This window comes from Mesoplodon densirostris, chromosome 4 (genome assembly GCF_025265405.1).
Source record: "Mesoplodon densirostris isolate mMesDen1 chromosome 4, mMesDen1 primary haplotype, whole genome shotgun sequence".
In the NCBI taxonomy this organism is placed as follows: Eukaryota; Metazoa; Chordata; class Mammalia; order Artiodactyla; family Ziphiidae; genus Mesoplodon; species Mesoplodon densirostris.
In genome coordinates, this window is record NC_082664.1 from 85,440,021 (window position 1) to 85,466,917 (window position 26,897).

Here is a 26,897-nt window from a genome sequence, read left to right on the forward strand (position 1 = left end):
AGCAACGTGAAATCCTTCATGAGATTCAGAGAAGGAAAGAAGAGATAAAAGAAGAGAAAAAAAGGAAAGAAATGGCTAAGCAGGTACTCTAGCAATTCTGCCATACTCAAATAGTTTACGTTTTGCTAAACATAAAATCTTTTTATTTCCATTGATGATATTTGAATTATTGTATCTTTATAATGTTTGAATATCTGAGAAGTCAGGACCCGTGTCCTTCATTCTTCATTATTCTTTTTCCTGCATTATTCTTTTTCCCCTCCTTTGTTAGTATCAGTAGTAAAGCTTAAAATGAAGCACTAAAAAGTCCCCCAAATATCATTCATTATATATTTTAGATTCTCCAAATAAGTAGCAAAATTTAGAGTTGTATGTTATCTGTAGATGACTTAGGCTTACGTAACTACAGTAGTTTATCAAAAGAGTTGAAGGAGAGAGGAGATTGAAGTTTTGATAATCAACCCAGACTGGAATTATTAATACTTGGAAAACAAAACTATTTGTTCATACAGAAGAGTGAATGGAAACCACATGGATCTCCTTGAGATTTCATTCAGTGATGGAAAAGAAGGATTCAACAGAGCTGGTTTAAAAAGCAGGGGTGGAAAAGGATAAAGTCCTTTTTCCTATATTTTTCCTGAGTCCAACTCAATCAAAAACCAGTTACACATGTTTGGAGAAATCCAGAGACAATTTTGCTCATTCTCTTTTAGAGAAATATGGCATTAAACTTAAGGGAAGCAATGAGGTGCAGTGGGTGGAGGCACTGATGTGCAGGTAAGCAGCACCTGCTGAAAGCTTTGGCTTTTTTACTGCCTGGCTCTGTGACCTTGACAGATGACACTCTCCGAGGCTCATTTTCCTCACCCCTTAAGACAGCACAGATAATGCCTTCCTTTCTGTCTTATGTAATTATTCCCACAGATAAATGTACTGCCCTTTGTGAACGTACAAAGCTGTATACAAATTTAAGGTGATATTACTGTTCCCACCAACTCTCCTGTCTTACATCTGATCTGCCTTCCTGTCACTCACTCTCCTCTCTCCTTGTTTGTTGGTTTGTTTGTTTTTTACAGTGTTCAAAATAGTTTAATATTGGAGTCAAGATAGATAACAGAACAATACTAATTCTGTCAATAGACAGAAGACATAATCCAAACATAGACCCCCTCCACCCCATGTATATATAACTGATTTTTTGACTAAGGTACAAAGATAATTCTGGAGAAAGGATAGCCTTTTCAGCAAACAGTACTAGAACATTTTTTCCTTTTCCATTATGGTTTATTACAGGATATTGAATCTGCTCTCTCTTTGAATGCCTCCTTCTGTTCATCTCTTGCTCTTCTCCCTAACTTTTCATGTATATTCCACGATTCTAAGCATTTTCATTTATAAAACTCACATTCTCTTGAAACGGTAACCTGGCCTTCAGTTCTTGAACCAGTACATATTTGGACATTAAACTTATTAAAAGTTGAGTTCAACTTTATTACACTTGAAAACATTCAGCTTAAATAAGATTTGCATTCTCTACATATTTATAATTATGTACCATGATTGTCTTCCACTATGACTTATATCTAAAGTAGGTTTTACTTTTCTTTTTATAAGGAACGTTTAGAAATAGCTAGTTTGTCAAACCAAGATCATACCTCTAGGAAAGACCCAGGAGGACACAGAACAGCTGCCATTCTACATGGAGGGTCTCCTGACTTTATAGGAAATGGTAAACATCGGACCAACTCCTCTGGAAGGTCTAGGTAAGTCCCTGAGGTTTCTGATCTGGAAGGATGAAAGATGTAGAAGGATTAAAACAACTTGTAGTGAAATTTGGTGGAATTGTCACATGATAGTTTTAATAACTTTTGCAGCACCTGTATATCTTAATATATGAGTTAGCAATATGAAATGAAATTTTCATTTAACACTTTCCAAATATCTTTCATGAAACCAGTTTTAGGGTTCATTCCCTTTTATAACAGTTACAACACTTCACAGTCTTGCCACCAGTGCAGTTTGATCTGACTTTTAATGATCAATTATTCAGTAAGTGATTTAAAAACTTCTCTGTCAGGGCCTCCCTGGTGGCGCAAGAGGTTGAGAGTCCGCCTGCCGATGCAGGGGATACGGGTTCGTGCCCCGGTCTGGGAGGATCCCATATGCCGCGGAGCGGCTGGGCCCGTGAGCCATGGCCGCTGAGCCTGCGCGTCCGGAGCCTGTGCTCCGCAACGGGGGAGGCCACAACAGTGGGAGGCCCGCATACCACAAAAAAAAAAAAAAAAAAACTTCTCTGTCAGAATCATCATCCAGCCAGATTTCACACTGTGTGTGTTTTCAGTCTGTAACTCCCTAGGTCCCACCACAGATGGGTGGGAACGAACACGGATGTGGGAGATCCTTTACATGAGGACGGGAGCCCCAGTTTGCTATCAGGGCTCCTCTCCCTGTTGCTACTGAGGACACTGGGCTTCCCTGTTACTGCAGGTGGGCTCCTGGGTTGTTCCCTGTCACCAGAGATGATATGAAAGATACTATCTCTTCCTCCACATCCTTTTCCACTAAAGAATTGAGACTTCCCTGTCTGTTTGCTGTGACCCCCTGTGGACCAGAAAGGAATTTTAGTACAAAATCCATTTGTGAGTAGGTGGGCGATTAAGTAGTATAGGTATTATAATTCAGCTTCTTTATGTGTTTAAACTATCTCTTGTGAGAATCTAAGCAGCATTTAAAACCAACATTTTCTTCTATAAAAAGAAACATTTTAGGTACCAAACTAAAAGCTTATATAATCTTTTGGGTTACAGTTTGTTTATATGAAGGAATCATTTCAGTTCTTTCCCTAATTATCTACTTAAAAAAAATCAGCTCAGAAATCATTTTGATATTAACATTTAACCACCTACTGTTAAGGTGAACTAAGTCTTTTCTTGAATGCAGTTTCTGGTAACAATTCCTTGTTAAGGTTATAACTCCTTGCACCAATTTAGATTGTTTTTGCAACTGGGCTTCCACTAGGCAACATAGTTTGAAGTTGTCAGAGTATTTCAGTAGGAAATCATTGACAGATTCCTACTGTGTTAGAAACAGTGGAAATAAATCAATGCCATGAGTAAGGATGTATAAAGAACAATTTTTTTTAGTTTAGACATTTCCATTTTTGTGGCTAACTGTAAACAGTGGGTCCAAGATTAGACTTGGCTTTTGAGATTAGAGATTATTAGCAAGTTTATTCAAGGAAGGATGGGAACTTCTCTCCCTCCTTGACGTAGGTAGAACTTTTCATGTAGTGCTTGTAGAGGGCCATTTGTATGTCTTGGATAGAATGTGACATTCCATGAGCAGCCAAGAAGAAATCATTTTTATGTATTGTTTGCCAACGTTGTTGTACAAACCTGCATGAACTCTGGCACTATGTTGGCTACCAACTAGAAAAGAATGAATCTTTCTTAAAACATAGTTTACATGCTTCTTCAGTTAAGACATAAAAAGTCTTTGATATACTGAGGTACCTCATGGCATACTCATAATTCTTTTTCTTCCTTGCTATTCACTAGTCTTTGAGTTGGAAAGCCAAAGGAAATAACCAGAGTGTTGCATTTTATTCTTTCAGTTAGTAGATACATTTGATAGAGTTAGTAGAGATGGCCTTATCATCACTGTTGTCAGCAGGCATTATTCTAATTGGCTGTGACTAAAAACAATACAATCTAGAACCAGATACTTAATGAGCACTTACTAAAGGTCAGACACTGTTCTAAGTCCTGGGGATTCAATAAACAAGATCAAGAAGGACGCTGGTTTCATGGAGCTTATATTCTAGTTGGAGGAGACTGTCCACAAGCAAGCAAGAAAATGTCAGATAGTGACTAGCGCTCTGCAGAGAACTTAAATAGGCTGTCTTGAAGAAAGACTGGATGGCTACTTTAGATTGGGTGTTTGGAGGAAGGAGTCCAAGGATTGGATCCTGAGTGACAGAAGGACGGTGGCTTTCGACTGGGGGGGCACAGATACTGGATCTGGATGATGGAACAGAGCCAGCTGTTTGGGTAAAGAACAGCCGGTGCAGAAGACCCGAAGCCAGCTTGGCCTTGTGCTGCCCAGAGCTCATCAAACAGGGCAGCGTGGATAGAATGAGTGGGCATGGAGACAGTGGTTCAAGGGGGCGGCAGGGGTGTGTCACGGAGGGCTCTGTTGGTCGGGTCAGGATTTTAGGTGTAATGAGCAGCCATTCGGGGTTTTAACGAGGAATAAGATACCATCTGATCCACGCTGAGTGAAGTTCTTCCTGGCTGCCAGTGGAGAATGGAGAACAGGAGAGCAACAGTAGAGGAACAGTTTGCACATCACGCTTCATACTACTCTCCCCCTCCCTTAGCCTCTGCACGGCAGCCACGCTCATCTTCCAGTCCTTCGTGCACACCAAGCTCCTTCCCATCTCAGGGCCTCTGCCAGTCACTCTGCCTGCTACGCTCTCCCTGGGGCACTTTGCATGGCCGACTCCTTATCTTTCAGTTCCCCGCTCACAAGTGACCTCAGACGCCTTCCCTGAGCACCACCCCCACCCCGCTCCCCTGCTTAGTCACTTGTTCTCCAGTTCCCTGTTTTAAGTTTCTCCATAGCAGTTACTGCTAACTGAACTTCATATACATTTGTTTGCTTTTTTATTGTCTTTCTCCTTTCATGACAATGTCAAGTTCATGTGAGCAAGGACCTCATCTGTGTTCCCCTCAGGGCCTGGAACAGTGCCTAGGAGAGACAGAGTAGGTGCTCAGTAAACGTCTGATGAAGGGAGGGAGGGAGTCAGGAAGGATGATAGAAAGGGACAGACTGTCCTTTTGGCACTTGTAGGGTCTGCAGCCTCTTCAACCAGGGTGACTCAGCTTTTCTTTTTATGTGGGCATATCAAAAATCAGTAAGGCTTTATTTAATGAAAGGTTTCCACTGCGTAAAACAAGAGAAAGAGAACAGAAAACCACTCACTGTTCTAGTGGAAAGAGCTTAAAGGCCTGATACTCAAGGGCCTGGCCCCTTGGCCCAGCTTTTCACGGATGTGTTTTTGTCTTTGTTGAACAGCTTTATTTTCTGTGTCCTTAAGGTTGTCTTTTTTCCCCCTTGAAGGATTTACCTTTTATTTTTTTTCAAATTTAGGTAAAATTCAGATAATATAAAACTAACCATTTTAAAGTGTCAGTTTAAACTAACCATTCAGTGTCAAGCTGTCTTTTGTAAAGTGCAGACATAGTTCTCTCCTGCCTTCTTCCCAGGGATGTTGTATCTCATAAATGGGCACTTTGAACTTTTTAGGAGAAGCAGAAAAAGAAAAAAAAATTCTATAAAGTAGTTCATGGTAGAGAATTATTTTCACAGTTTCAGACTTGCCTTCTGTGCAGGTTACTAAAGTGTAGCCCAGAATCTAGGATACATCACCCATTTTCACCAGGAAACAGCATCAGGTTGTCTCGTAGTTTGTTTTCCTGATTTTGACACCAGGTGTGGTAACTGCTGGCTATTCCTCCTTAGGAGAAGAGATAATTAAGGGTATAAGTGTTACCCAGCTGGGTTCTTGGACTCTTTAATCAATAGAAATTGATAAGAGGCCAGATGAGAAATTCAGGCAAGACTTTACTGGGACTCGTGCTGTAGCACATGGGAGCAAAAACAAATAACAGGTGCCCTTGCTCTCTCTCTGAGGTGGGGGGGGGGCAAGCTGGTACCTTAAATAGGGTGAGGGTAGGGGCAGACCCCTGGGTCGGGCCGGAGGGGTGACTTGGGTGGTCGGCCCCACCCCCTTGGTGGTGCTGTGTGCAGGGTGCATGCTCAGTAACCTGCTTTGCTCCCAACACCTCAGAAGTGGCAGTTGGGTTTTTGGTCTTTTTGTATCTTGTTGTTCATAATTTGCCCCAACCGGGCGTGCACACAGTTATTTTTAGTCCCTTATAGTTTCTTTGTATTCCGTTGCTCTAGGAGATGTTTGTCCAGGTGAAAGCACTACAGCAAAGGGTACCAGGTCCCAGCCTGTCTCCTAAGTATAAGACATGGGCTGGGGAACCACTGAAGTATTAAGGATGTGGGTAGGGGAAGAGGGAATCCTTGATACATCTCTCCACACTTGTGAGCCTCCATTGTTCACAGTCTCTCCAGTTGGCTCCATGGAGGCATAGACTGGTTCACTTCAAATTAAGCAATGTCAGCAATTCTTACTAACTTTATGTCCACAGAGCTGCCTGGAGTTTCAAATTGGGGGACCAAGAGCTAGAGTTTTCTGTGGCATCTTGGTGAGTTAGGCAGGCAGGTGAGACTACCCTAGCCCCCTGTGTCTCATATGAGATCTCCCTTTTTCCATCCCATCCCAACCATCTACACCATTGACCATGTTGGCAGAGCAGTCTTTTGGGTGGGAGTCTGATTCTCAAGTCCCTAGTGGACAAATTGCCGCCTCTTTTCTTGCTACTTGGCTTTTTAAAAAATCATGTTTTCTTCTTATTTGAGGTATCAAGGTCCTAGATGCCTAATTTAGTCTTCTAAAATTGAACTGTGTCTAATTATCTGTTCTTTATAAAACCCAGTTAATGTTATTTGGCAATTTTGTTTAAAACACCCTTTATCCTGTGTACTGCCACAGCTACTGGGAAAAACTGATAACATGGGTGATATTTCTAATGATATTGCAAACCCCCATGAACATTCCATAATCTAGAATTAATCATTGGCAATGACAGGACTTCCCTGGTAGTCCAGTGGTAAAGAATCCACCTTCCAATGCAGGGGATGCGGGTTCCATCCCTGGTTAGGGAACTAAGATCCCACATGCTGCGGGGCAACTAAGCCCACACACCACAGCTAATGAGCCCGCACACCTCAACTAGAGAGCCCATGTGCCACAACGAAAGACCCCGTGTGCCGCAACTAAGACCCGATGCAGCCAAAAATAAATAATAAATAAATCTTAAAAAAAAAAAAAATCAGGGCTTCCCTGGTGGCGCAGTGGTTGAGAGTCTGCCTGCCGATGCAGGGGACACGGGTTCGTGCCCCGGTCCGGGAATATCCCACATGCCATGGAGTGGCTGGGCCCGTGAGCCATGGCTGCTGAGCCTGCGCGTCCGGAGCCTGTGCTCCGCAACGGGAGAGGCCACAATAGTACGGCAAAAAAAAAAAAAAAAAAAAAATCATTGGCAATGGCACCAGTGTTAATTGCTTCTAAATACCATTTGCTTGCATTGGGATGGCTATTTCTGCTGGAGTTTAGGAGCTGTTTTACTCATTAATGGATTAGGTTCCAGAAGGTTGTTCTGAACCCAATTCTGTTGAGTCCGAAGTAGACAGTATGAGCCTCCAATATGTACACATTTTTGGGTGAAAATAGGAGACGTCAGTGACATTGGACTTCTTTGTTCCTTCTCTTCAAACTCTCTGTGATTTACTTTTTATCCTTCAGAATTGTTCCTGCTGTCAATCTATCCCATGTGGCATGTACCACATTTGTCCTTTTCTTGACACTTTCACTTTTAAAATGATCTCTGGGTTTTTTTTCAATCCTAATGATACATCTTTTCTTACTAGAACCCTTAACATTCTCATTGGGTTTGTACTTAACAGTCATGATGGGGTGATGAATAGTCTAAAACACCTTAAAATCAAGCATTTACACACTGTAAACTAAAGAACATAGAGGAGTTAGACTAAAATGACTATTAGCACCATCTGTTGGAGGGGGCAAAGCTCATGTAGAGGTGCTTCTGGATCATTTATTATATGTTAATAAGTCTAGCACATCATTTTAAACCCTCACTCTTATCCTTTTCTCTATAAATTTCAGTATGCCCGGGGTTGCACAAATAACTTGAGAAGTCAAAATTTAAACAGAGCTACAGTGTATTAGTCAAACCCTGGTATTTGGAATTTGTGGACACACATGTGGTATGAGAGACTCAAGTCATAACAGGTCTTGTCAGCAGTGTGGGTGGGTGTTGTGGGGGAAGATGTATAGGATTGAAGGTGATGAGACCAGTTAATAATGGGGTATTTCTTGTATCCAGGATAAATTTGGTGATGTCCTGAACAGGGCAGGGGAATTGGAGAAGAGAGGCTGATACTTGGGGATCAGTTAGATGCAGGAGATCTAGGAGCTCAGGGAGACGTGCACATTTTTGACTAGTGAGACAGAATGGGTGACTATGCCACCAACCCCCCAAAAAAAAGAACCAAGGGGAAAAATCAGATCGAAAGTGGGTAGGAGGGAGGTGGCAGCTTTATTGACTTCGCAGCGCCATGAAGAGTAAATAGAAGGGGCAGACATAGAGACAGCAAGTGTAGAAGTTTGAAAATGAAAAACAAGGTGGGACATGGGATTGAGGGAGAGTAGAATGGACATGGGAAAGATATATAGGCTGAGGGAAGGAGCCGATATAGAGGAACAGACTGAACATACAGGAGAGAGGGACTAACTGATGGAGCAGGATCCCAGAGGAGACTGTAGGGATGGAACTGAGGACAGGGCAGCTGTCCTTCCTCACAGTCTGGGAAAAAGAAAAAATGGGGCAGACGCCAAGTAACTTTCTAGGTGGACCCACAGAAAGTGTGGGCTTCACTGCTCATTTCTTCATGTTCTCAGTGAAAGTGGAGGTCAATATCACGCTCAGAGTGAGAGGGCTGCTTCCTAGAGATCAAAGCATTTCTTCCAAGTGTCCAGTCCTGACCATCAGGAGCTCTCTCCCTTGCCTCATCCCTGCAGTGCTCTCCTGATTTACTCGTTATATTTGCATTATAATCTAGCTTCCCAGCTATTGCTTCCCACTCAGAAAAAAAAGTAGAAAAAGGGAAAGAGAAGAAGAGGGGTTGGGCTTTGAGTGTTTTGAAGAAGTCGTGAAGGGGAATAGCAGAGACCAGAAAGAGAATGAATGAGCATTTAATAGTGGGAAATCCAGTTGGTGATCAGGAATTTGTAGTGCTCCAAGCCCGCCATTTTGCAGCTTTCTCCAGATGTGTGTGTGCACGAGATGTGGGGTCAATATGGAATAGAGCTAAATCACTGCTGTAGAACTTCTGTGATGATGGAAATGTTCTCGATCAATGCTGCCCAATATGGTAGCCACTAGCCACTTGGGGCTGAGTACAAACATACCTCAGAGATGTTGTGGGAACAGACCACCACAATAAAGCGAGTCACATGAATTTTTGGTTTCCCAGTGCATATAAAAGTCATGTTTACACTATGCTGTGGTCTATTAAGTGTGCAATTGCATTATATTTTTAAAAACAATGTACATACCTTAATTTAAAAATACTTTATTGCTGAAAAATGCTAAACAGCATCTGAGCCTTCAGTGAGTCATAGTAGTAACTGATCACAGATCACCAAAGCAAATATAATAATAATGAAAAAGTTTGAAATATCTCAAGAATTACCACAACGTGACACAGAGACATGAAGTAAGCAAATGCTGTTGGAAAAATGGAGCTGATAGACTTGCTTAATTCAAGGTTGCCGCAAACCTTCAATCTAAGAAAAAAAAAAGCCACAGAATCTTTGAAGTTCAATAAAGCCAAGTACAATAAAATGAGGTATCCCTGTACTTAAGCGTGCCTATTACAGTTGAAGAACTGAATTTTTCATTTAATTGAGTTTGAATTGAATTTAAGTAGCCACATGTGGCTAGTGGCTACCATACTGGGCAGCACAGGTGTAGAGCAGGGGTTTGTAGAGTTCCTGTGGGGAAGACTCAATGGTGAGTGGGGGGTTGGACAGCTTTCCCATTAGCACCTTCAGCTCAGTTCCCAGCAGAGACAGATGTTGGACAGTGAGTGGGCTAGTAAGCAGGAAAAAATGGAGGGGCAAGAATTTCCTGTGTTAATCTTAAAGAAAAAAATTCATTGTCCAAATTTATTTTTAAGGCGAGAACGTCAGTATTCTGTGTGTAGTAGTGAAGATTCTCCTGGCTCTTGTGAAATCCTATATTTCTCTATGGGTAGTCCTGATCAGCTCATGGTGCACAAAGGGAAATGTATTGGTGAGTAAACTAGCTAAACTCATTTAAATTATTCTAATGATGAAAGTTAATTATGAAGGAATGGGGTAGAATAGATGCTGCGTCGTCTAGACCAGCGCAGTCCAAGGAAGGCTCTTTAAGCTGATAGTCATCCTAGCTCCTGTTCCTGATGACTAGAAGAAGTCACTCAGGTTTCCCCTTCTGTAAAATGGAAATAAAAACCCAGGCTCTTGGCAATATTGTTAGCAGAAAGGTAATTTAAAATTTGCCGTCGTTAGAATTAGCCAAGCTTTTCAAAACCAAAATGGTTGAAATATTATGAATCAGTAGAATTTTGCATCTTGTGCATCTGTTGCTGATAAAATATGTGTAACAAAATGAGTTCTAATGCCTATGGTCTTTAATGGTCAAGTCTCATTTTCTTAATTTGCTGTCCACCTGCTTAGCGTTTTCCTGCTTGGCATACTGTACCAGACCAGGAAAACCACTTTATTTTCTATGTGTTTTATTTAGCAGTTTAGCCATCTTATTTAGCAGGTGGCTATTTGGAGTGAATCTCATTCAGCAATTTGCTATTTGAATTGTTTATATTAAAATCAAGTTTTCAGTATCTACTTCCTTTGCCCTAAATGTACATGATCTTTTATCAGTCATACAGATACAGCCACTAATTGGTGTAGGGATCACTTGCATATGGTGAATTTGACAATTAAGTTCAATTTTCAATCCCATGAGTATTCTTACCAGAGCTAACAGGCAGCTAAATTACCTGTATCAAGTTTGCTTTCTTTTGTTATCTTTTCCCTTCCTCTTTGAGGAGGTATAAATAAAAAGGGGAGTTGCCGGGGTGAGGGCAGCAGGTGGAGGGAGAAGAAATCAAGCATCTGAAGAGTCTGTGATCTGGACACTCAACCTTGGCTGACTGAGGCAGCCTGGACCGTGCAGGATTCTGCACATACGCAGAGCCTGCCCTGTTCAGACACAGCAACTGTTTGGGCAGGTTTAAGACCTTGATAGAGATGCTTGGCTTTGGTCCTAAGACTGTCCTTGACTCTGAGGCATTTCCGACTCACGAATTGGCAACATAAAACTCACTACCTTTAATAATCTGGGGAAATCAGGAAGGCAAATTAATCCAACTGCTTATTACCTTACCTTTGTCTCCTAGTCTCACTGGTACTCATTAGACAGATTCACCTTACTTAATACCCTCATGAGGAGACACGTTTGCAGCCTGAACTTTTTTTTTTATAAAACCACCAAGTAAATTATTTATTTTGTTTTCTCATGACGGGTCTAGTTTTTAAAATATGTCCTAATTTTCTAAGAAATGTTTTTGTAAAAGATCAATAAATTAACATTTGCTTTAAAGCTGTTGGAACTAGAGGGAATCAAGAACTTCCCTAGATATTATTCCTTATATATTAAAGCATTATAGAGGCTTCTGTATAAATGATCGTTGGTAGCACATAGTAGAGTATCAGTCTGAGCTCTTTTGGTAACATTTTCCTTCAGCCTCACTGCAGTGTGTTCTTTTGTCCTTTTTATTATCCCCGTCACACAAAAGTGACAAAAGGAGGGTGGCAATAACAGAACTGTAATACAAAATAAAAACCCAACCAGCAATTATGAAATACCCACTTAGTCCCAGTTGGGGAGATAAATATTGCAAGACATTGTGCCATATAATTCACGAATTTAATTAGGCTTTATGTAAATCACATCACATTCCGTCCCATAAACGTTTACTATCATGTGTCTCCAGCGTGTGCTGCATAGCTCCAACATTCCACAGGTTGCTTCCTTTGATTGACACATTTTCAAACATTAGGGGTTTTTTTTTTCCCCCTTAGCTGAGAATGTCAGGAATTATGACTAGCATAACAGATTATTTTAAATAAAATCTCTTAAATGGTCAGCATTTCTGTGCAGTAAAACTGCTTCTCTAGGTGAGTTAGTTCAGCCACATTTCTCTGAAGTATTTTTGCCAAGACCACTTTGTCTTATGTATACAGGTTACTTCACTTTTCATTATGAAGATAATGTAGCATCATGGAGAACTATCAATATTATTTATATAGTAAGAGAAAAAGAATACAAGAAAAAGAAAAGAATATCAGTGGTTCTCAATTGGGATGATTTTGTTCCCTAGGGGACATTAGGTGACATCTAGAGATATTTTTGATGATTAAGACTAGGGTAAGGGGTGCTACTGGCATCTTGTGTGGATAGAGGCCAGGGATACTGCTGAACATCTTACAGTATACAAGTCAGCCCCCTTCAACAAAGGATTATCTGGTCCCAAATGTCAATAGTGTCAAGGGTGAGAAACCCTGCTATATATGCTACGATTTGGTAAATTAGGAAAAAAAAACGGGTAGAGGGAGCTAGAAGAGAAATAAAACAAAATGGTGATATTGTGGGTGATATTTTTCTCCACTTCCAATTTTTTGGTGATTTTCTATTATAGTCTTTAATAAAAATTTAGATTTTTGTAAGAAAATTTTTGGTGTTACAAAAATTGAGCTCTCCCAGGTATAGGTCAAAACCATATGCCTATCACTAAATGAATGTGTCTGTCTCACACGCTTCAAATTTAAACTGTCAGGACTGGTTCCTTCCCTTGAAGCCATTGGCCAGTTTATATTTACTGAGCATATTCACATTTTGTGTTTAGACAATCATGGATGTATTCAAATATCCAAGTTACTAAAACCTGTTCTCACTGTGTACACTCATCTGCATTGATGGAGTATCCTAGTTCCAAATGCCTTCTATTACATTAGTTGGTATTTAATAGCTGTGTGAGGGTTACTCTACCACACCAGCAGGCACGGTCATCAGAGGTGGACTGGTTATGAAAGTAACATTGTGAATAACGGCTAGTAGAAGAAAACATTAGTCCGATACTAAGATCTCACTGTCGAATCTTGTCCCTTTGTAAAATTTAATATTTTAGAGTTCAGAGTATATTGTTAAATACCAAAAATTGGTTACAAAAGAGCATGTATTACATGAAATCACATTTTTCACAGTTAGTACATGGTATCTATTGTTGAATGAATGATTGTCTATTCCCTCTTTTTTTTTTTATGCCCACAGAAAATGTACCAGTGAGATTTAATTATATTTTCTTTCAATGTGCAGGCAGTGATGAGCAGCTTGGAAAATTAGTTTACAATGCTTTGGAAACAGCCACTGGCAGCTTTGTCTTGTTGTATGAGTGGGTTCTTCAATGGCAGAAAAAAATGGGTCCATTCCTTACCAGTCAAGAAAAAGAGAAGATTGATAAGTGCAAAAAGCAGGTAGGCATCCAAGATGGCTCACTGAGCAAAAGGACTAATCTCGAGCTTAAGGCGGTGACAAAACAAAATAGCTCTGCATTTGATTGGCCACCAAAGATGACCCAAAATGCTATGAGATCTGTTTAACCAGAGGGGATGGTGGAAGACCATAAGTTTCCTTAGCCCCTGCTGCCTCTTTCAGAACTTTCACAACACGGTCAAAACTTCTGCAGCTGCTTCTCAACTTCCTTTCTCAGCCCTTATTATTCCATTAATAGCTGTCTCTCCAACTAGGATTAAAGGGTACTTCATAACTGCTATTTGCAATCATTTGCATTTTCTCCGTTTTTTGAAATACTGCTTCACAACTGAATTTTCGGGGACTGGAGAATTTTATAGTTCTTTATAATACTGAGCTTAAGGAGAACATTTAATATTGCATATTGCAGTGTTACATAATAAACAAAGGTTATAAAACAGTAGGTAAAGCACTGTATTTGGAAATGTATGTGTATTTATGACAAAAAAAATGGAAGTAAAGACACTGCAATCCTAACAGTTGTCTTTGGGTAGTGGCCATAAAGATAAATTGTGGGGCTTTTCTTTTGTATTAGTACTTTTTAAAAGTTTGACAGTGAATATTTATAATCAGGAAAACTTATTTTTAAATTAATGTTTCTTTTTTCTGGTGGCCATATCGCAAAAGAAGTTGCTTTTGAAATTTGTCCATCTTTATGAACTTGTAGGTTGACCATGTGGTTTAGCAGAGGACTCAGTTCAGGGCATATGCCTTCTCCTCTCCTTTGAAAGTACATTTTCTATTAAATATTTCACTTTTAAAGTGAAACACTAGTTAATGCCTACCAACCCAGTTATCACCTTACTGGTTTTTTCCATACCAGATTCAAGGGGCAGAAACGGAATTCAACTCACTGGTGAAATTGAGCCATCCAAACATAGTACGCTACTTTGCAATGAATCTCAAAGAGCAAGACGATTCCATTGTGGTGGACATTTTAGTGGAGCACACTAATGGGGTCTCCCTCTTGGCCCACCTAAGCCACTCGGGCCCTATCCCCGGCCATCAGCTTCGCAGGTACGCGACTCAGCTCTTGTCAGGCCTTGATTATTTGCACAGCAATTCTGTGGTGCACAAGGTTCTGAGCGCATCGAATGTCTTAGTGGATGCGGAGGGCACCATCAAGATTACAGACTACAGCATTTCTAAGCGCCTAGCGGACATTTGCAAGGAGGACGTGTTTGAGCAAACCCGGGTTCGTTTTAGTGACAGTGCCCTACCTTATAAAACGGGGAAGAAAGGGGATGTTTGGCGTCTTGGCCTTCTGCTGCTCTCCCTCAGCCAAGGACAAGAGTGTGAAGAGTACCCTGTGACCATCCCTAGTGACTTACCAGCTGACTTTCAAGATTTTCTAAAGAAGTGAGTATCACTGAGATTTCTAATTGCACTTTACTCCTATACTTTTGGTTGTGCTTGAATGTGCTAAACATCTAAGTCATGTGTATAAGCTGAAAAGTGAACAGTATTAGAGTTAATTCTTTGTTCTCCCAATCCTTTCCCACCCACGTATGTTCTGTTTTCTCACTTATATTTATCATTCCCATAACTCCTACATTCTTCTGAATTCACCTGGGCTCTTAATAATAGATTTTCAAACTACTTTTTGGGGCCTGCCTGTTATACCCTAGGAAGTCAATAGGGATTGCTAGGAGGAGAAATGCCCCAGGTATTCCAAATGGAATACCTCTGTGTCCACCTTTGCTGCTGGGTCCTAAGGGGTCAAAGACAAGGCCTCCCATTTAGAAAACAGCTTAAGGGGCATTAATGTGAGCAGTAGGGAGCGGCTGTAAATGAAGATGAAGCTTCGCTCACTCGCCCTCTGTTCACCTCCTGCTGTGCGGCCCACTTCCTAACAGGCCACGGACGGGTACTAGGGGTTGGGGACCCCTGGCTTGTGGGATCTTAGTTCCCCAACCAGGGATTGAACCCGGGCCCTCAGCAGTAGAAGTGCAGAGTCCTAACCAATGGACTGCCAGGGAATTCCCTGATTTCATTCTTCAAAATGTCACCTTTAGCTTTCTGCCCTTCCTCATTGGTCAAGAATAACTTAGTAGAGGTTAGCAATAGCATTATGTATTTTCACAAACAACACTGCAAACTTTAAGTAGAACCTATCTTTTCACATTTAACAGTAAAAGGAAGGACTCAGTAGGTTAAACTTTCCTAGTTTTCCTCTTAGAGAATAACTCTGTGCTGTCAGGGTTTTTTTTAATTTATTTATTTTATTATTTTATTTTATTTATTTTTGGCTGCGTTGGGTCTTCGTTGCTGCGCACTGTCTTTTCTCTGGTTGCGGCGAGCGGGGGCTACTCTTCATTGCGGTGCGTGGGCTTCTCATTGCGGTGGCTTCTCTTGTTGCAGAGCACGGGCTCTAGGTACACGGGCTTCAGTAGTTGTGGCAGGTGGGCTCAGTAGTTGTGGCGCACAGGCTTTAGAGAGCAGGCTCAGTAGTTGTGCCACATGGGCTTAGTTGCTCCGTGGCATGTGGGATCTTTCCGGACCAGGGATCGAACCTGTGTCCCCTGCATTGGCAGGTGGATTCTTAACCACTGCACCACCAGGGAAGCCCGCTCTGTCAGTTTTGAACTTGATATCAGCACTATTTCTTATTCTGTTAATAATATGGTTGCCTTTAGATTGATTCGTATATTTCTCTTCATAGAGTGGTTTGATAGACTGCTTGATTTAGAAGCAGCTGTACAGTATTGTTTTACTACCTTTGCTGTCCAGCCCCAGTTAACAAAGGAAAAAAAATCATTCCCAGACAAGTATAGCAGCATTTCATTTGTAGTTATATTTTTACTTATTGGTGAACATCCTTTGGAGAAAGGTTTGTTTCACATCAGTCTCTGTGATGAAAAACAGCCCAGTCTCAGAGCCAGACAGCTGGGTTCATATCCCACGTTTACCCCTTCTGGCGAGTGACTTAAACTCCCTACCCTGAGTTTCCTCCTCTGAAAAATGGGGAGAACGGCAAAGTTGTCTCTTGTTATATTAATGAGGTGGCTTTTGGAAAGTACCTAAGGATGGGGCTGGTTGCCAGGAGAACCAACCACGTGATTAAGGGGTTTGGAACTGTCAGTCCCACCCCCATCCTCTGTGGAGAGGGGAGGGGCTGGAGGTTGAATGATCACCAGTGGCCAGTGAGTTAATCAATCATGCCTTTGTAGTGAAGCCTCCATTAAAAGCCAAAAAGGACAGGGTTCAGAGAGCTTCCGGGTTGGTGAACACATGGAGGTGCTGGGTAGGTGGCGGCCCAGAGAGGGCAAGAAAGCTCCAAGGCTCTTCCCACATACCCCTATGCATCTCTTCCGTCTGGCTGTTTCTGAGTTATAGCCCTTTACATTAAGCTGGTAACCTAGTGAGTAAAATGTTTCTGAGTTCTATGAACTGCTCTAGCAAATTAATTGAACCCAGGGAGAAGGTCGTCGGAATCTCCGGTCACAGCCTGTACTTGCTATTGGTGTCCCAAGTGGGGATGGGGAGGACAGTCTCATAAGACTGAACCCTTAACCTGTGTGATCTGATGCTCTCTCCAGGTAGATAGTGTCAGAATTGAGTTGAACATATGACACCCAACTGGTGTTGGGGAATTGCCTGTTGGTGTGGAGAAACAGCCCCTCCCCTCAGTAGAATTGGGTGGAGAACCTTGTATGTGGTCAAATGAAAAAAGCAAGTTGAAGAATAATATGTACAGGATGATGTCATTTTTAAAAAATCAGTATCCACAAATTAAAACTTTATCTTTTACTTGGACGTTTGTCCAAGACTTTATCCTTACCAGTAGTGTTTTAATATTTGGAATGAGAAAGTATTCATGTGTTACTGATGTAATTAAAAATTAATTTTAAAAAATGGTTATGAAGAACCTAGGGGCAGGACAGGAATAAAGACGCAGATGTAGAGAATGGACTTGAGGACACGGGGAGGGGGAAGGGTAAGCTGGGACGAAGTGAGAGAGTGCCATGAACATATATACACTACCAAATGTAAAATAGATAGCTAGTGGGAAGCAGCCGCATAGCACAGGGAGAGCAGCTCATGCTTTGTGACCACGTAATGGGGTGGGATAGGGAGGAAGGGAGGGAGACGCAAGAGGGAGGAGATATAGGGATATATGTATAGGTATAGCTTATTCACTTTGCTTGCTCTTTAGTTCTTCTAGGTCCTTGTTAAACGTTTCTTCTATTTTGTCTATTCTATTTCCAAGCTTTTGGATCATCTTTACTATCATTATTCTGAATTCTTTTTCAGGTAGACTGCCTATTTCCTCTTCATTTATTAGGTCTGGTGGGTTTTTACCTTGCTCCTTCATCTGCTGTGTGTTTTTCTGTCTTCTCATTTTGCTTAACTTACTGTGTTTGGGGTCTCCTTTTCGCAGGCTGCAGGTTCGTAGTTCCCGTTGTTTTTGGTGTCTGTCCCCAGTGGCTAAGGTTGGTTCAGTGGGTTGTGTAGGCTTCCTGGTGAAGAGGACTAGTGCTTGTGTTCTGGTGGATGAGGCTGGATCTTGTCTTTCTGGTGGGCAGGTCCACGTCTGGTGGTGTGTTTGGTGGTGTCTGTGGCTTTATTATGATTTTAGGCAGCCTCTCTGCTAATGGATGGGGCTGTATTCCTGTCTTGCTAGTTGTTTGGCATAGGGTGTCCAGCACTGTAGCTTGCTGGTCGTTGAGTGAAGCTGGGTGTTGGTGTTGAGACAGAGATCTCTGGGAGATTTTCGCAGTTTGATATTACGTGGAGCTGGGAGGTCTCTTGTGGACCAGTGCCCTGAAGTTGGCTCTCCCACCTCAGTGGCACAGCACTGACTCCTGGCTGGAGCACCAAGAGCCTTTCATCCACACACCTCAGAATAAAAGAGAGAAAAAATAGAAAGAAAGAAAGAAAGGATAAAATAAAATAAAGTTATTAAAATAAAAAATAAGAAAAAAATTAAAAAGTAAAAAAAAAAAAGAAAAAACGGATGGACAGACCCCTAGGACAAATGGTGAAAGCAAAGCTATACAGACAAAAATCACACACAGAAGCATACACATACACACTCACAAAAAGAGAAAAAGGGGAAAAAATAATATATCTTTGCTCCCAAAGTCCACCTCCTCAATTTGGGATGATTCGTTGTCTATTTAGGTATTCCACAGTTGCAGGTACATCAGGTTGACTGTGGAGATTTAATCCGCTGCTCCCGAGGCTGCTGGGAGAGATTTCCCTTTCTCTTCTTTGTTCGAACAGCTCCTGGGGTTCAGGTTTGGATTTGGACCCTCCTCTGCATGTAGGTCGCCTGAGGGCGTCTGTTCTTTGCTCAGACAGGATGGGGTTAAAGGAGCCGCTGATTCGGGGGCTCTGGCTCACTCAGGCCCGGGGGAGGGAGGGGTACGGATGCGGGGCGAGCCTGCGGCGGCAGAGGCCGGCGTGACGTTGCACCAGCCGGAGGCGCGCCGTGCGGTTCTCCCGGGAAAGTTGTCCCTGGATCCCGGGACCCTGGCCGTGGCGGGCCGCACAGGGTCTCGGGAGGGGAGGTGTGGATAGTGACCTGTGCTCGCACACAGGCTTCTTGGTGGCGTCAGCAGCAGCCCTAGCGTCTCATGCCCGGCTCTGGGGTCCGCGCTGTTAGCCACGGCCCGCGCCCGTCTCTGGAGCTCCTTTAAGCAGCGCTCTTTATCCCCTCTCCTCACGCAGCACAAAACAAAGAGGGAAGAAAAAGTCTCTTGCCTCTCCAGCAGTTCCAGACCTTTTCCCAGACTCCCTCCTGGCTAGCTGTGGCACACCAGCCCCTTCAGGCTGTGTTCACGCCGCCAACCCCAGTCCTCTCCCTGGGATCCGACCGAAGCCCGAGCCTCAGCTCCCAGCCCCGCCCGCCCCGGTGGCCGAGCAGACAAGCCTTTTGGGCTGGTGAGTGCCGGTCGGCACCGATTCTCTGTGCGGGAATCTCTCCGGTTTGCCTTCCGCACCCCTGTTGCTGCGCTCTCCTCCGTGGCTCCGAAGCTTTCCCCCGCCACCACCCGCAGTCTCCGCCCGCGAAGGGGCTTCTAGTGTGTGGAAACCTTTCCTCCTTCACGGCTCCCTCCCACTGGTGCAGGTCCCGTCCCTATTCTTTGTCTCTATTTATTCTTTTTTCTTTTGCCCTACCCAGGTACGTGGGGAGTTTCTTGCCTTTTGGGAGGTCTGAGGTCTTCTGCCAGCGTTCAGTAGGTGTTCTGTAGGAGTTGTTCCACGTGTAGATGTATTTCTGATGTATCTGTGGGGAGGAAGGTGATCTCCGCGTCTTACTCTTCCTCCATCTTGAAGCTCCTCCCTCACTTTGTTATAAAGCAGAAACTAACACACCATTGTAAAGCAATTATACTCCAATAAAGATGTTAAAATAAATAAATAAAAATTAATTTTAAATTTAGGGGAAAATACAGTATCTTATACAAATGCTTTTATTGCAGTCTTTTCTTGCCCTCTCAAAGTATGAAATTAGGAGTGCTTTACTTTTTAGTGCTGTGACATGAAAAAATTAAATGTTACCCTTTATGATAGTTGCTGTCACCAATTTATAGGTGTACATTTAAGTTCATAGTTCACAGTGATGGTTGATTGTTTTAAATACCTTTTTATAATTAGGGTCAGGTGCTACTTCGGTCATTGTTATGAAAGCCAACCAGCTTATTAGATTAGTTAGAACAGTGATTCTCAGACTTTCTTGTGTATTGAAACCACCTGGAGAGCTTGTTAAAGCACAGATTACTGCAAAAAACCCCAGAGTTGCTGATGTACTAGGACTGGGGTGGAGAATTTGTATTTCTAACAAATTCCCAGGTGATACTGATACTGCTGGTCGGGGACCCCACTTTGAAAAACACTGGGTTAAAGGTCTGGCTTGTTTTCATTCATTAAACAAATTGTTTGTTAGAACATTAAACAGAAAGTTAGTAGGCTCAAGGAATGATAATTAAAAGAAACTAGGTGATAAAATGTAGGGCTTTTAAGAAGTTGTTCTTAATTGTTACCAACATACTTCCAACTGTGATGAGCAGGCTTCATCTAAAGTTTATCATATTGGGCCCAAGCCCTGCATCAGCTATCTGATTTGATTTTCCTTTGGGAACTTTTATTTATGACTGTTCTCCAAAAACGCTTAGCTTAGCATGGCAATTCATTAAGCTGTTAGTGGGAGTGAAAATTCATGACCTACTTGTGCTATCTTATCCTAGACTTTTAAAAATATTGTTCCATGAGCATCAGTCTTCTTGCCTCTAGAGACTGTACTTTTTTTTTTAATTCCCCCACTTATATGCAGCCTGGTGCTCAGCATGTAAATCCTGCAAGAATGTTTATTAAATTCACTTATGAGCACGTTTTGGCCCATAGGAACATGAATTCTCTAATGTGTATCTTTTAAAAATAAACCCATAGTTAAAAGCCTTGGATTAATTAGTTTAGCATTTATTTTGTGCATCACTGAGATTCTTTTTTCTTCTCACTGAGGTGTGTCTGCTTAGATGACAAGGAAAGATGGAGTCCTCAGCAGCTGTTAAAACACAGCTTTATAAATCCTCAGCCAAAAATACCTTTACTGGAACAAAGTCCCGAAGGTGAGTCTGTTACCGTTCTTTTCTGATAGCGTATTTAACATAAATTATTTTGAAGGTATACGTAAACCTAAGACTGGAAAGGACTGCATGGATCATTTATTTTATCTGTTTTATGCTGAGCTATACATAAATCCATTCATTCAGTGTGTCCTGTATACATGGAAGTGTTTTGCCATCCTGGTTTTTCCCGCCTCTTCTGATGGAGTGTCTGGTGGTGGAGCCTCTTAGTGTGGGGTAAACCTTCTCATCATGTCACCCTTATTACTGCCTTGGAACTAGATTTCCCTGCTGTTACTCAAGTAGCAGATGCAGGAGCCTCAACAGAGACTGGAATGATCAAGAAACCTGGGTTTGGCTTCTGGCTCTGTCATTCGGTCATTTCTTTACTCTCAGTTACCCCTACCTGTAAACGTGGGCTAACTGTATATTTCTACCTACTTTAAGGAGGACAAGGTGAGGAAAGTATTAAAGAGTCTGCCAGGTAAGAGGTACTTTTTAAAACTCCTTGGTTGGGGCCCTTTCCTCCTGTGTTTGCATTGTCATTGGATGTTGCAGCTCTTCCTCTGTTTTTAAAGCCTCAGTTGCCTCTTACCTTTTGTTTTATCTCAGATTCTGGAGGACAAGATTACGTGGAGACTGTTATTCCTAGCAACCAACTACACAGTGCTGCGTTCTTCAGTGAGACACAGAGACAGTTTTCCCGCTACTTCATTGAGTTTGAAGAATTACAGCTTCTTGGCAAAGGAGCTTTTGGAGCTGTCATCAAGGTGCGATACAGAGTTGTCGCCAGTCCCTTTTAAAGCTCTTCCTGTTCCATTTCTGCATACTTAAGGACTTCTATTTTGAGAGTAGGGAGGGAAGTGAATATGACCATTTGAAACAATAATCATCTTCCCCTTCGTGGAGTTAAAGGCTTTATTTAAAGTTACACTAGAACACATCATTCCTCTTCCCTTGCTTGATGTAGTGTGTTAACGTGAAAACCACATGATTATAACTGCGCTTCACGACCTCTGCATGAAGAACGTTTTTGTATGCTTTGGTTTAGAAAGAAAATTGTTCTCTTTTTCTCCCATTTGCTTTTACAGTTGCTGTAGCTAAGAGGGTTACAGGGTTAGAACTGAGATGGAATTTAAACTGAGAAATGGCCCCAGATGGTCTTGATGGCTTTTATTTTCGAGCTATTACTGAGATGGAAAACTAGTGATGTGTTATTTTGTTGTTGTTTGTTTCTTTGTAAGGATTTAAAAAAATTTTTTTAACATCTTTATTGGAGTATAACTGCTTTACAATTGTGTGTTAGTTTCTGCTTTATAACAGAGTGAATCAGTTATACATATACATATACCCCATATCTCTTCCCTCTTGCATCTCCCTCCCTCCCACCCTCTCTATCCCACCCCTCTAGGTGGTCACAAAGCACCAAGCTGATCTCCCTGTGCTATGCAGCTGCTTCCCACTAGCTATCGGTTTTACATTTGGTAGTGTATATATGTCCATGCCACTCTCTCACTTTGTCGCATCTTACCCTTCCCCCTCCCTGTATCCTCAAGTCCATTCTCTAGTAGGTCTGCATCTTTATTCCCGTCTTGCCCTAGGTTCTTCATGACCATTTTTTTGTTTGTTTTTTAGATTCCATATATATGTGTTAGCACACGGTATTTGTTTTTCTCTTTCTGACTTACTTCACTCTGTATGACAGTCTCTAAGTCCATCCACCTCACTACAAATAACTCAATATCATTTCTTTTTCTGGCTGAGTAATATTCCACTGTATATATGTGCCACATCTTTCTTATCCATTCATCTGTTGATGGACACTTAGGTTGCTTCCATGTCCTGGCTATTGTAAATAGAGCTGCACTGAACATTGTGGTACATGACTCTTTCTGGATTATAGTTTTCTCAGGGTATATGCCCAGCAGTGGGATTGCTGAGTCGTATGGTAGTTCTATTTTTAGTTCTTTAAGGAACCTCCATACTGTTCTCCATAGTGGCTGTATCAGTTTACATTCCCACCAACAGTGCAAGAGGGTTCTTCCCTTTTCCCCACACCCTCTCCAGCATTTATTGTTTGTAGATTTTTTGATGATGGCCATTCTGACCAGTGTGAGATGATATCTCATTGTAGTTTTGATTTGCATTTCTCTAATGATTAATGATGTTGAGCATCCTTTCATGTGTTTGTTGGCAATCTGTATATCTTCTTTGGAGAAATGTCTATTTAGGTCTTCTGCCCATTTTTTTTTATTAGTTTCTGCTTTATAACAAAGTGAATCAGTCATACATATACATCTGTTCCCACATCCCTTCCCTCTTGCGTCTCCCTCCCTCCCACCCTCCCTATCCCACCCCTCCAGGCGGTCACAAAGCACCGGGCTGATCTCCCTGTGCTATGCGGCTGCTTCCCACTATCTATCTACCTTACGTTTGGTACTGTATATATGTCCATGCCTCACTTTCGCTTTGTCACAGCTTACCCTTCCCCTCCCCATATCCTCAAGTCCATTCTCTAGTAGGTCTGTGTCTTTATTCCTTTCTTACCCCTATGTTCTTCATGACATTTTTTTTCTTAAGTTCCATATATATGTGTCAGCATACAGTATTTGTCTTTCTCTTTCTGACTTACTTCACTCTGTATGACAGGCTCTAGGTCCATCTCTGGTAGCATCTTTAGAATTCTCTATGTATAGTATCATGTCATCTGCAAACAATGACAGCTTTACTTCTTCTTTTCTGATTTGGATTCCTTTAATTTCTTTTTCTTCTCTGATCACCGTGGCTAAAACTTCCAAAACTATGTTGAATAATAGTGGTGACAGTGGGCAACCTTGTCTTGTTCCTGATCCTAGTGGAAATGGTTTCAGTTTTTCACCATTGAGAACGATGTTGGCTATGGGTTTGTTATATATGGCCTTTATTATGTTGAGGTAAGTTCCCTCTATGCCTACTTTCTGGAGGTTTTTATCATAAATGGGTGTTGAATTTTGTCGAAAGCTTTCTCTGCATCTATTGAGATGATCATATGGTTTTTCTCCTTCAATTTGTTAATACGGTGTATCACATTGATTGATTTGCTTATATTGAAGAATCCTTACATTCCTGGGATAAACCCCACTTGACCATGGTGTATGATCCTTTAATGTGCTGTTGGATTCTGTTTGCTAGTATTTTGTTGAGGATTTTTGCATCTGTGTTCATAAGTGATATTGGCCTGTAGTTTTCTCTCTTTGTGACATCTTTGTCTGGTTTTGGTATCAGGGTGATGGTGGTCTCGTAGAATGAGTTTGGGAGTGTTCCTCCCTCTGCTATATTTTGGAAGAGTTTGAGAAGGATAGGTGTTAGCTCTTCTCTAAATGTTTGATAGAATTCGCCTTTAAAGCCATCTGTTTCTAGGCTTTTGTTTGTTGGAAGATTTTTAATCACAGTTTCAATTCCAGTGCTTGTGATTGGCCTCTTCATATTTTCTATTTCTTCCTGGTTCAGTCTTGAAAGGTTGTGCATTTCTAAGAATTTGTCCATTTCTTCCAGGTTGTCCATTTTATTGGCATATAGCTGCTTGTAGTAATCTCTCATGACCCTGTGTATTTCTGCAGTGTCAGTTGTTACTTCTCCTTTTTCATTGCTAATTCTATTGATTTGAGTCTTCTCCCTTTTTTTCTTGATGAGTCTGGCTAAAAGCTTATCAATTTTGTTTATCTTCTCAAAGAACCAGCTTTTAGTTTTATTGATCTTTCCTATCGTTTCCTTCATTTCTTTTTCATTTATTTCTGATCTGATCTTTATGATTTCTTTCCTTCTGCTAACTTTGGGGTTTTTTTGTTCTTCTTTCTCTGATTGCTTTAGGTGTAAGATTAGGTTGTTTATTTGAAGTGTTTCTTGTTTCTAAAGGTAGGATTGTATTGCTGTAAACTTCCCTCTTAGAACTGCTTTTGCTGCATCCCATAGGTTTTGGGTCATCGTGTTTTCATTGTCATTTGTTTCTAGGTATTTTTTTATTTCCTCTTTGATTTCTTCAGTGATCTCTTGGTTATTACGTAGTGTATTATTTAGTCTCCATGTGTTTCTATTTGTTACAGATTTTTTTTCCTGTAATTGATATCTAGTCTCATAGCATTGTGGTCAGAAAAGATACTTGATACGATTTCATTATTCTTCAATTTACCAAGGCTTGACTTGTGACCCAAGATATGATCTATCCTGGAGAATGTTCCAAGAGCACTTGAGAAGAAAGTGTATTCTGTTGTTTTTGGATGGAATGTCCTATAAATATCAATTAAGTCCACCTTGTTTAATGTATCATTTACAGCTTGTTTTTCTTTATTTATTTTCATTTTCGATGATCTGTCCATTGGTGAAAGTGGGGTGTTTAAGTCCCCTACTATGATTGTGTTACTGTCAATTTCCCCTTTTTTTTTTTTTTTTTTTTTTTTGCGGTATGCGGGCCTCTCACTGTTGTGGCCTCTCCCGTTGCGGAGCACAGGCTCCGGACGCGCAGGCTCAGCGGCCATGGCTCACAGGTGCAGCCGCTCCGCGGCATGTGGGATCTTCCCGGACCTGGGCACGAACCCGTGTCCCCTGCATCGGCAGACGGACTCTCAACCACTGCGCCACCAGGGAAGCCCCCGATTTCCCCTTTTATGGCTGTTAGTATTTGCCTTATGTACTGAGGTACTCCTATGTTGGGTGCATAAATATTTACAATTGTTATATCTTCTTCTTAGATTGATCCCTTGATCATTACGTAGTGTCCTTCTTTGTCTCTTGTAATAGTCTTTGTTTCAAAGTCATTTTTTCTGATATGAGAATTGCTACTCCAGCTTTCTTTTGATTTCCATTTGCATGGAATATCTTTTTCCACCCCCTCACTTTCAGTCTGTATGTGTCCCTAGGTCTGAAGTGGGTCTCTTGTAGACAGCATATATATGGATCTTGTTTTTGTATCCATTCAGCCAGTCTATGTCTTTTGGTTGGAGCATTTAATCCATTTACATTTAAGGTAATTATCGATATGTATGTTCCTATTACCATTTTCTTAATTGTTTTGGGTTTGTTATTGTAGGTCTTTCCCTTCTCTTGTGTTTCCTACCTAGAGAAGTTCCTTTAGCATTTGTTGTAAAGCTGGCTTGGTGGTGCTGAATTCTCTTAGCTTTTGCTTGTCTGTAAAGGTTTTAATTTCTCCATCAAATCTGAATGAGATCCTTGCTGGGTAATCTTGGTTGTAGGTTTTTCCCCTTCATCACTTTAAATATGTCCTGCCATTCCCTTCTGGCTTGCAGAGTTTCTGCTGAAAGATCAGCTGTTAACCTTATGGGGATTCCCTTGTATGTTATTTGTTGTTTTTCCCTTGCTGCTTTTAATATTTTTTCTTTTTATTTAATTTTTGATAGTTTGATTAATATGTGTCTTGGTGTGTTTCTCCTTGGATTTATCCTGTATGGGACTCTCTGTGCTTCCTGGACTTAACTATTTCCTTTCCCATATTAGGGAAGTTTTCAACTATAATCTCTTCAAATATTTTCTCAGTATCTTTCTTTTTCTCTTCTTCTTCTGGGACCCTTATAATTCGAATGTTGGTGCGTTTAATGTTGTCCCAGAGGTCTCTGAGACTGTCCTCAATTCTTTTCATTCTTTTTTCTTTATTCTGCCCTGCAGTAGTTATTTCCACTATTTTCTCTTCCAGGTCACTTATCCGTTCTTTTGCCTCAGTTATTCTGCTATTGATCCCATCTAGAGAATTTTAAATTTCATTTATTGTGTTGTTCATCACTGTTTATTTGCTCTTTAGTTCTTCTAGGTCCTTGTTAAACGTTTCTTTTATTTTCTCCATTCTATTTCCAAGATTTTGGATCATCTTTACTATCATTATTCTGAATTCTTTTTCAGGTAGACTGCCTATTTCCTCTTCATTTGTTAGGTCTCGTGGGTTTTTACCTTCCTCCTTCATCTGCCGTGTGTTTCGCTGTCTTCT

The 26,897-nt window shown here is 41.3% G+C and overlaps 1 protein-coding gene across 1 annotated transcript in view; it reads left to right on the plus strand.

Annotated features, from left to right (window-relative positions):
* EIF2AK4 (eukaryotic translation initiation factor 2 alpha kinase 4) overlaps positions 1 to 26,897 on the plus strand; it is a 110,012-nt gene that overhangs the window by 24,610 nt on the left and 58,505 nt on the right. The window contains exons 5-11 of the mRNA XM_060096586.1: positions 3 to 83; positions 1,615 to 1,763; positions 9,895 to 10,010; positions 13,137 to 13,294; positions 14,176 to 14,711; positions 20,820 to 20,926; positions 21,536 to 21,693. Of these exons, the coding sequence (XP_059952569.1) occupies positions 3 to 83; positions 1,615 to 1,763; positions 9,895 to 10,010; positions 13,137 to 13,294; positions 14,176 to 14,711; positions 20,820 to 20,926; positions 21,536 to 21,693 (1,305 nt within the window). The remainder of the gene's footprint in view (positions 1 to 2; positions 84 to 1,614; positions 1,764 to 9,894; positions 10,011 to 13,136; positions 13,295 to 14,175; positions 14,712 to 20,819; positions 20,927 to 21,535; positions 21,694 to 26,897) is intronic.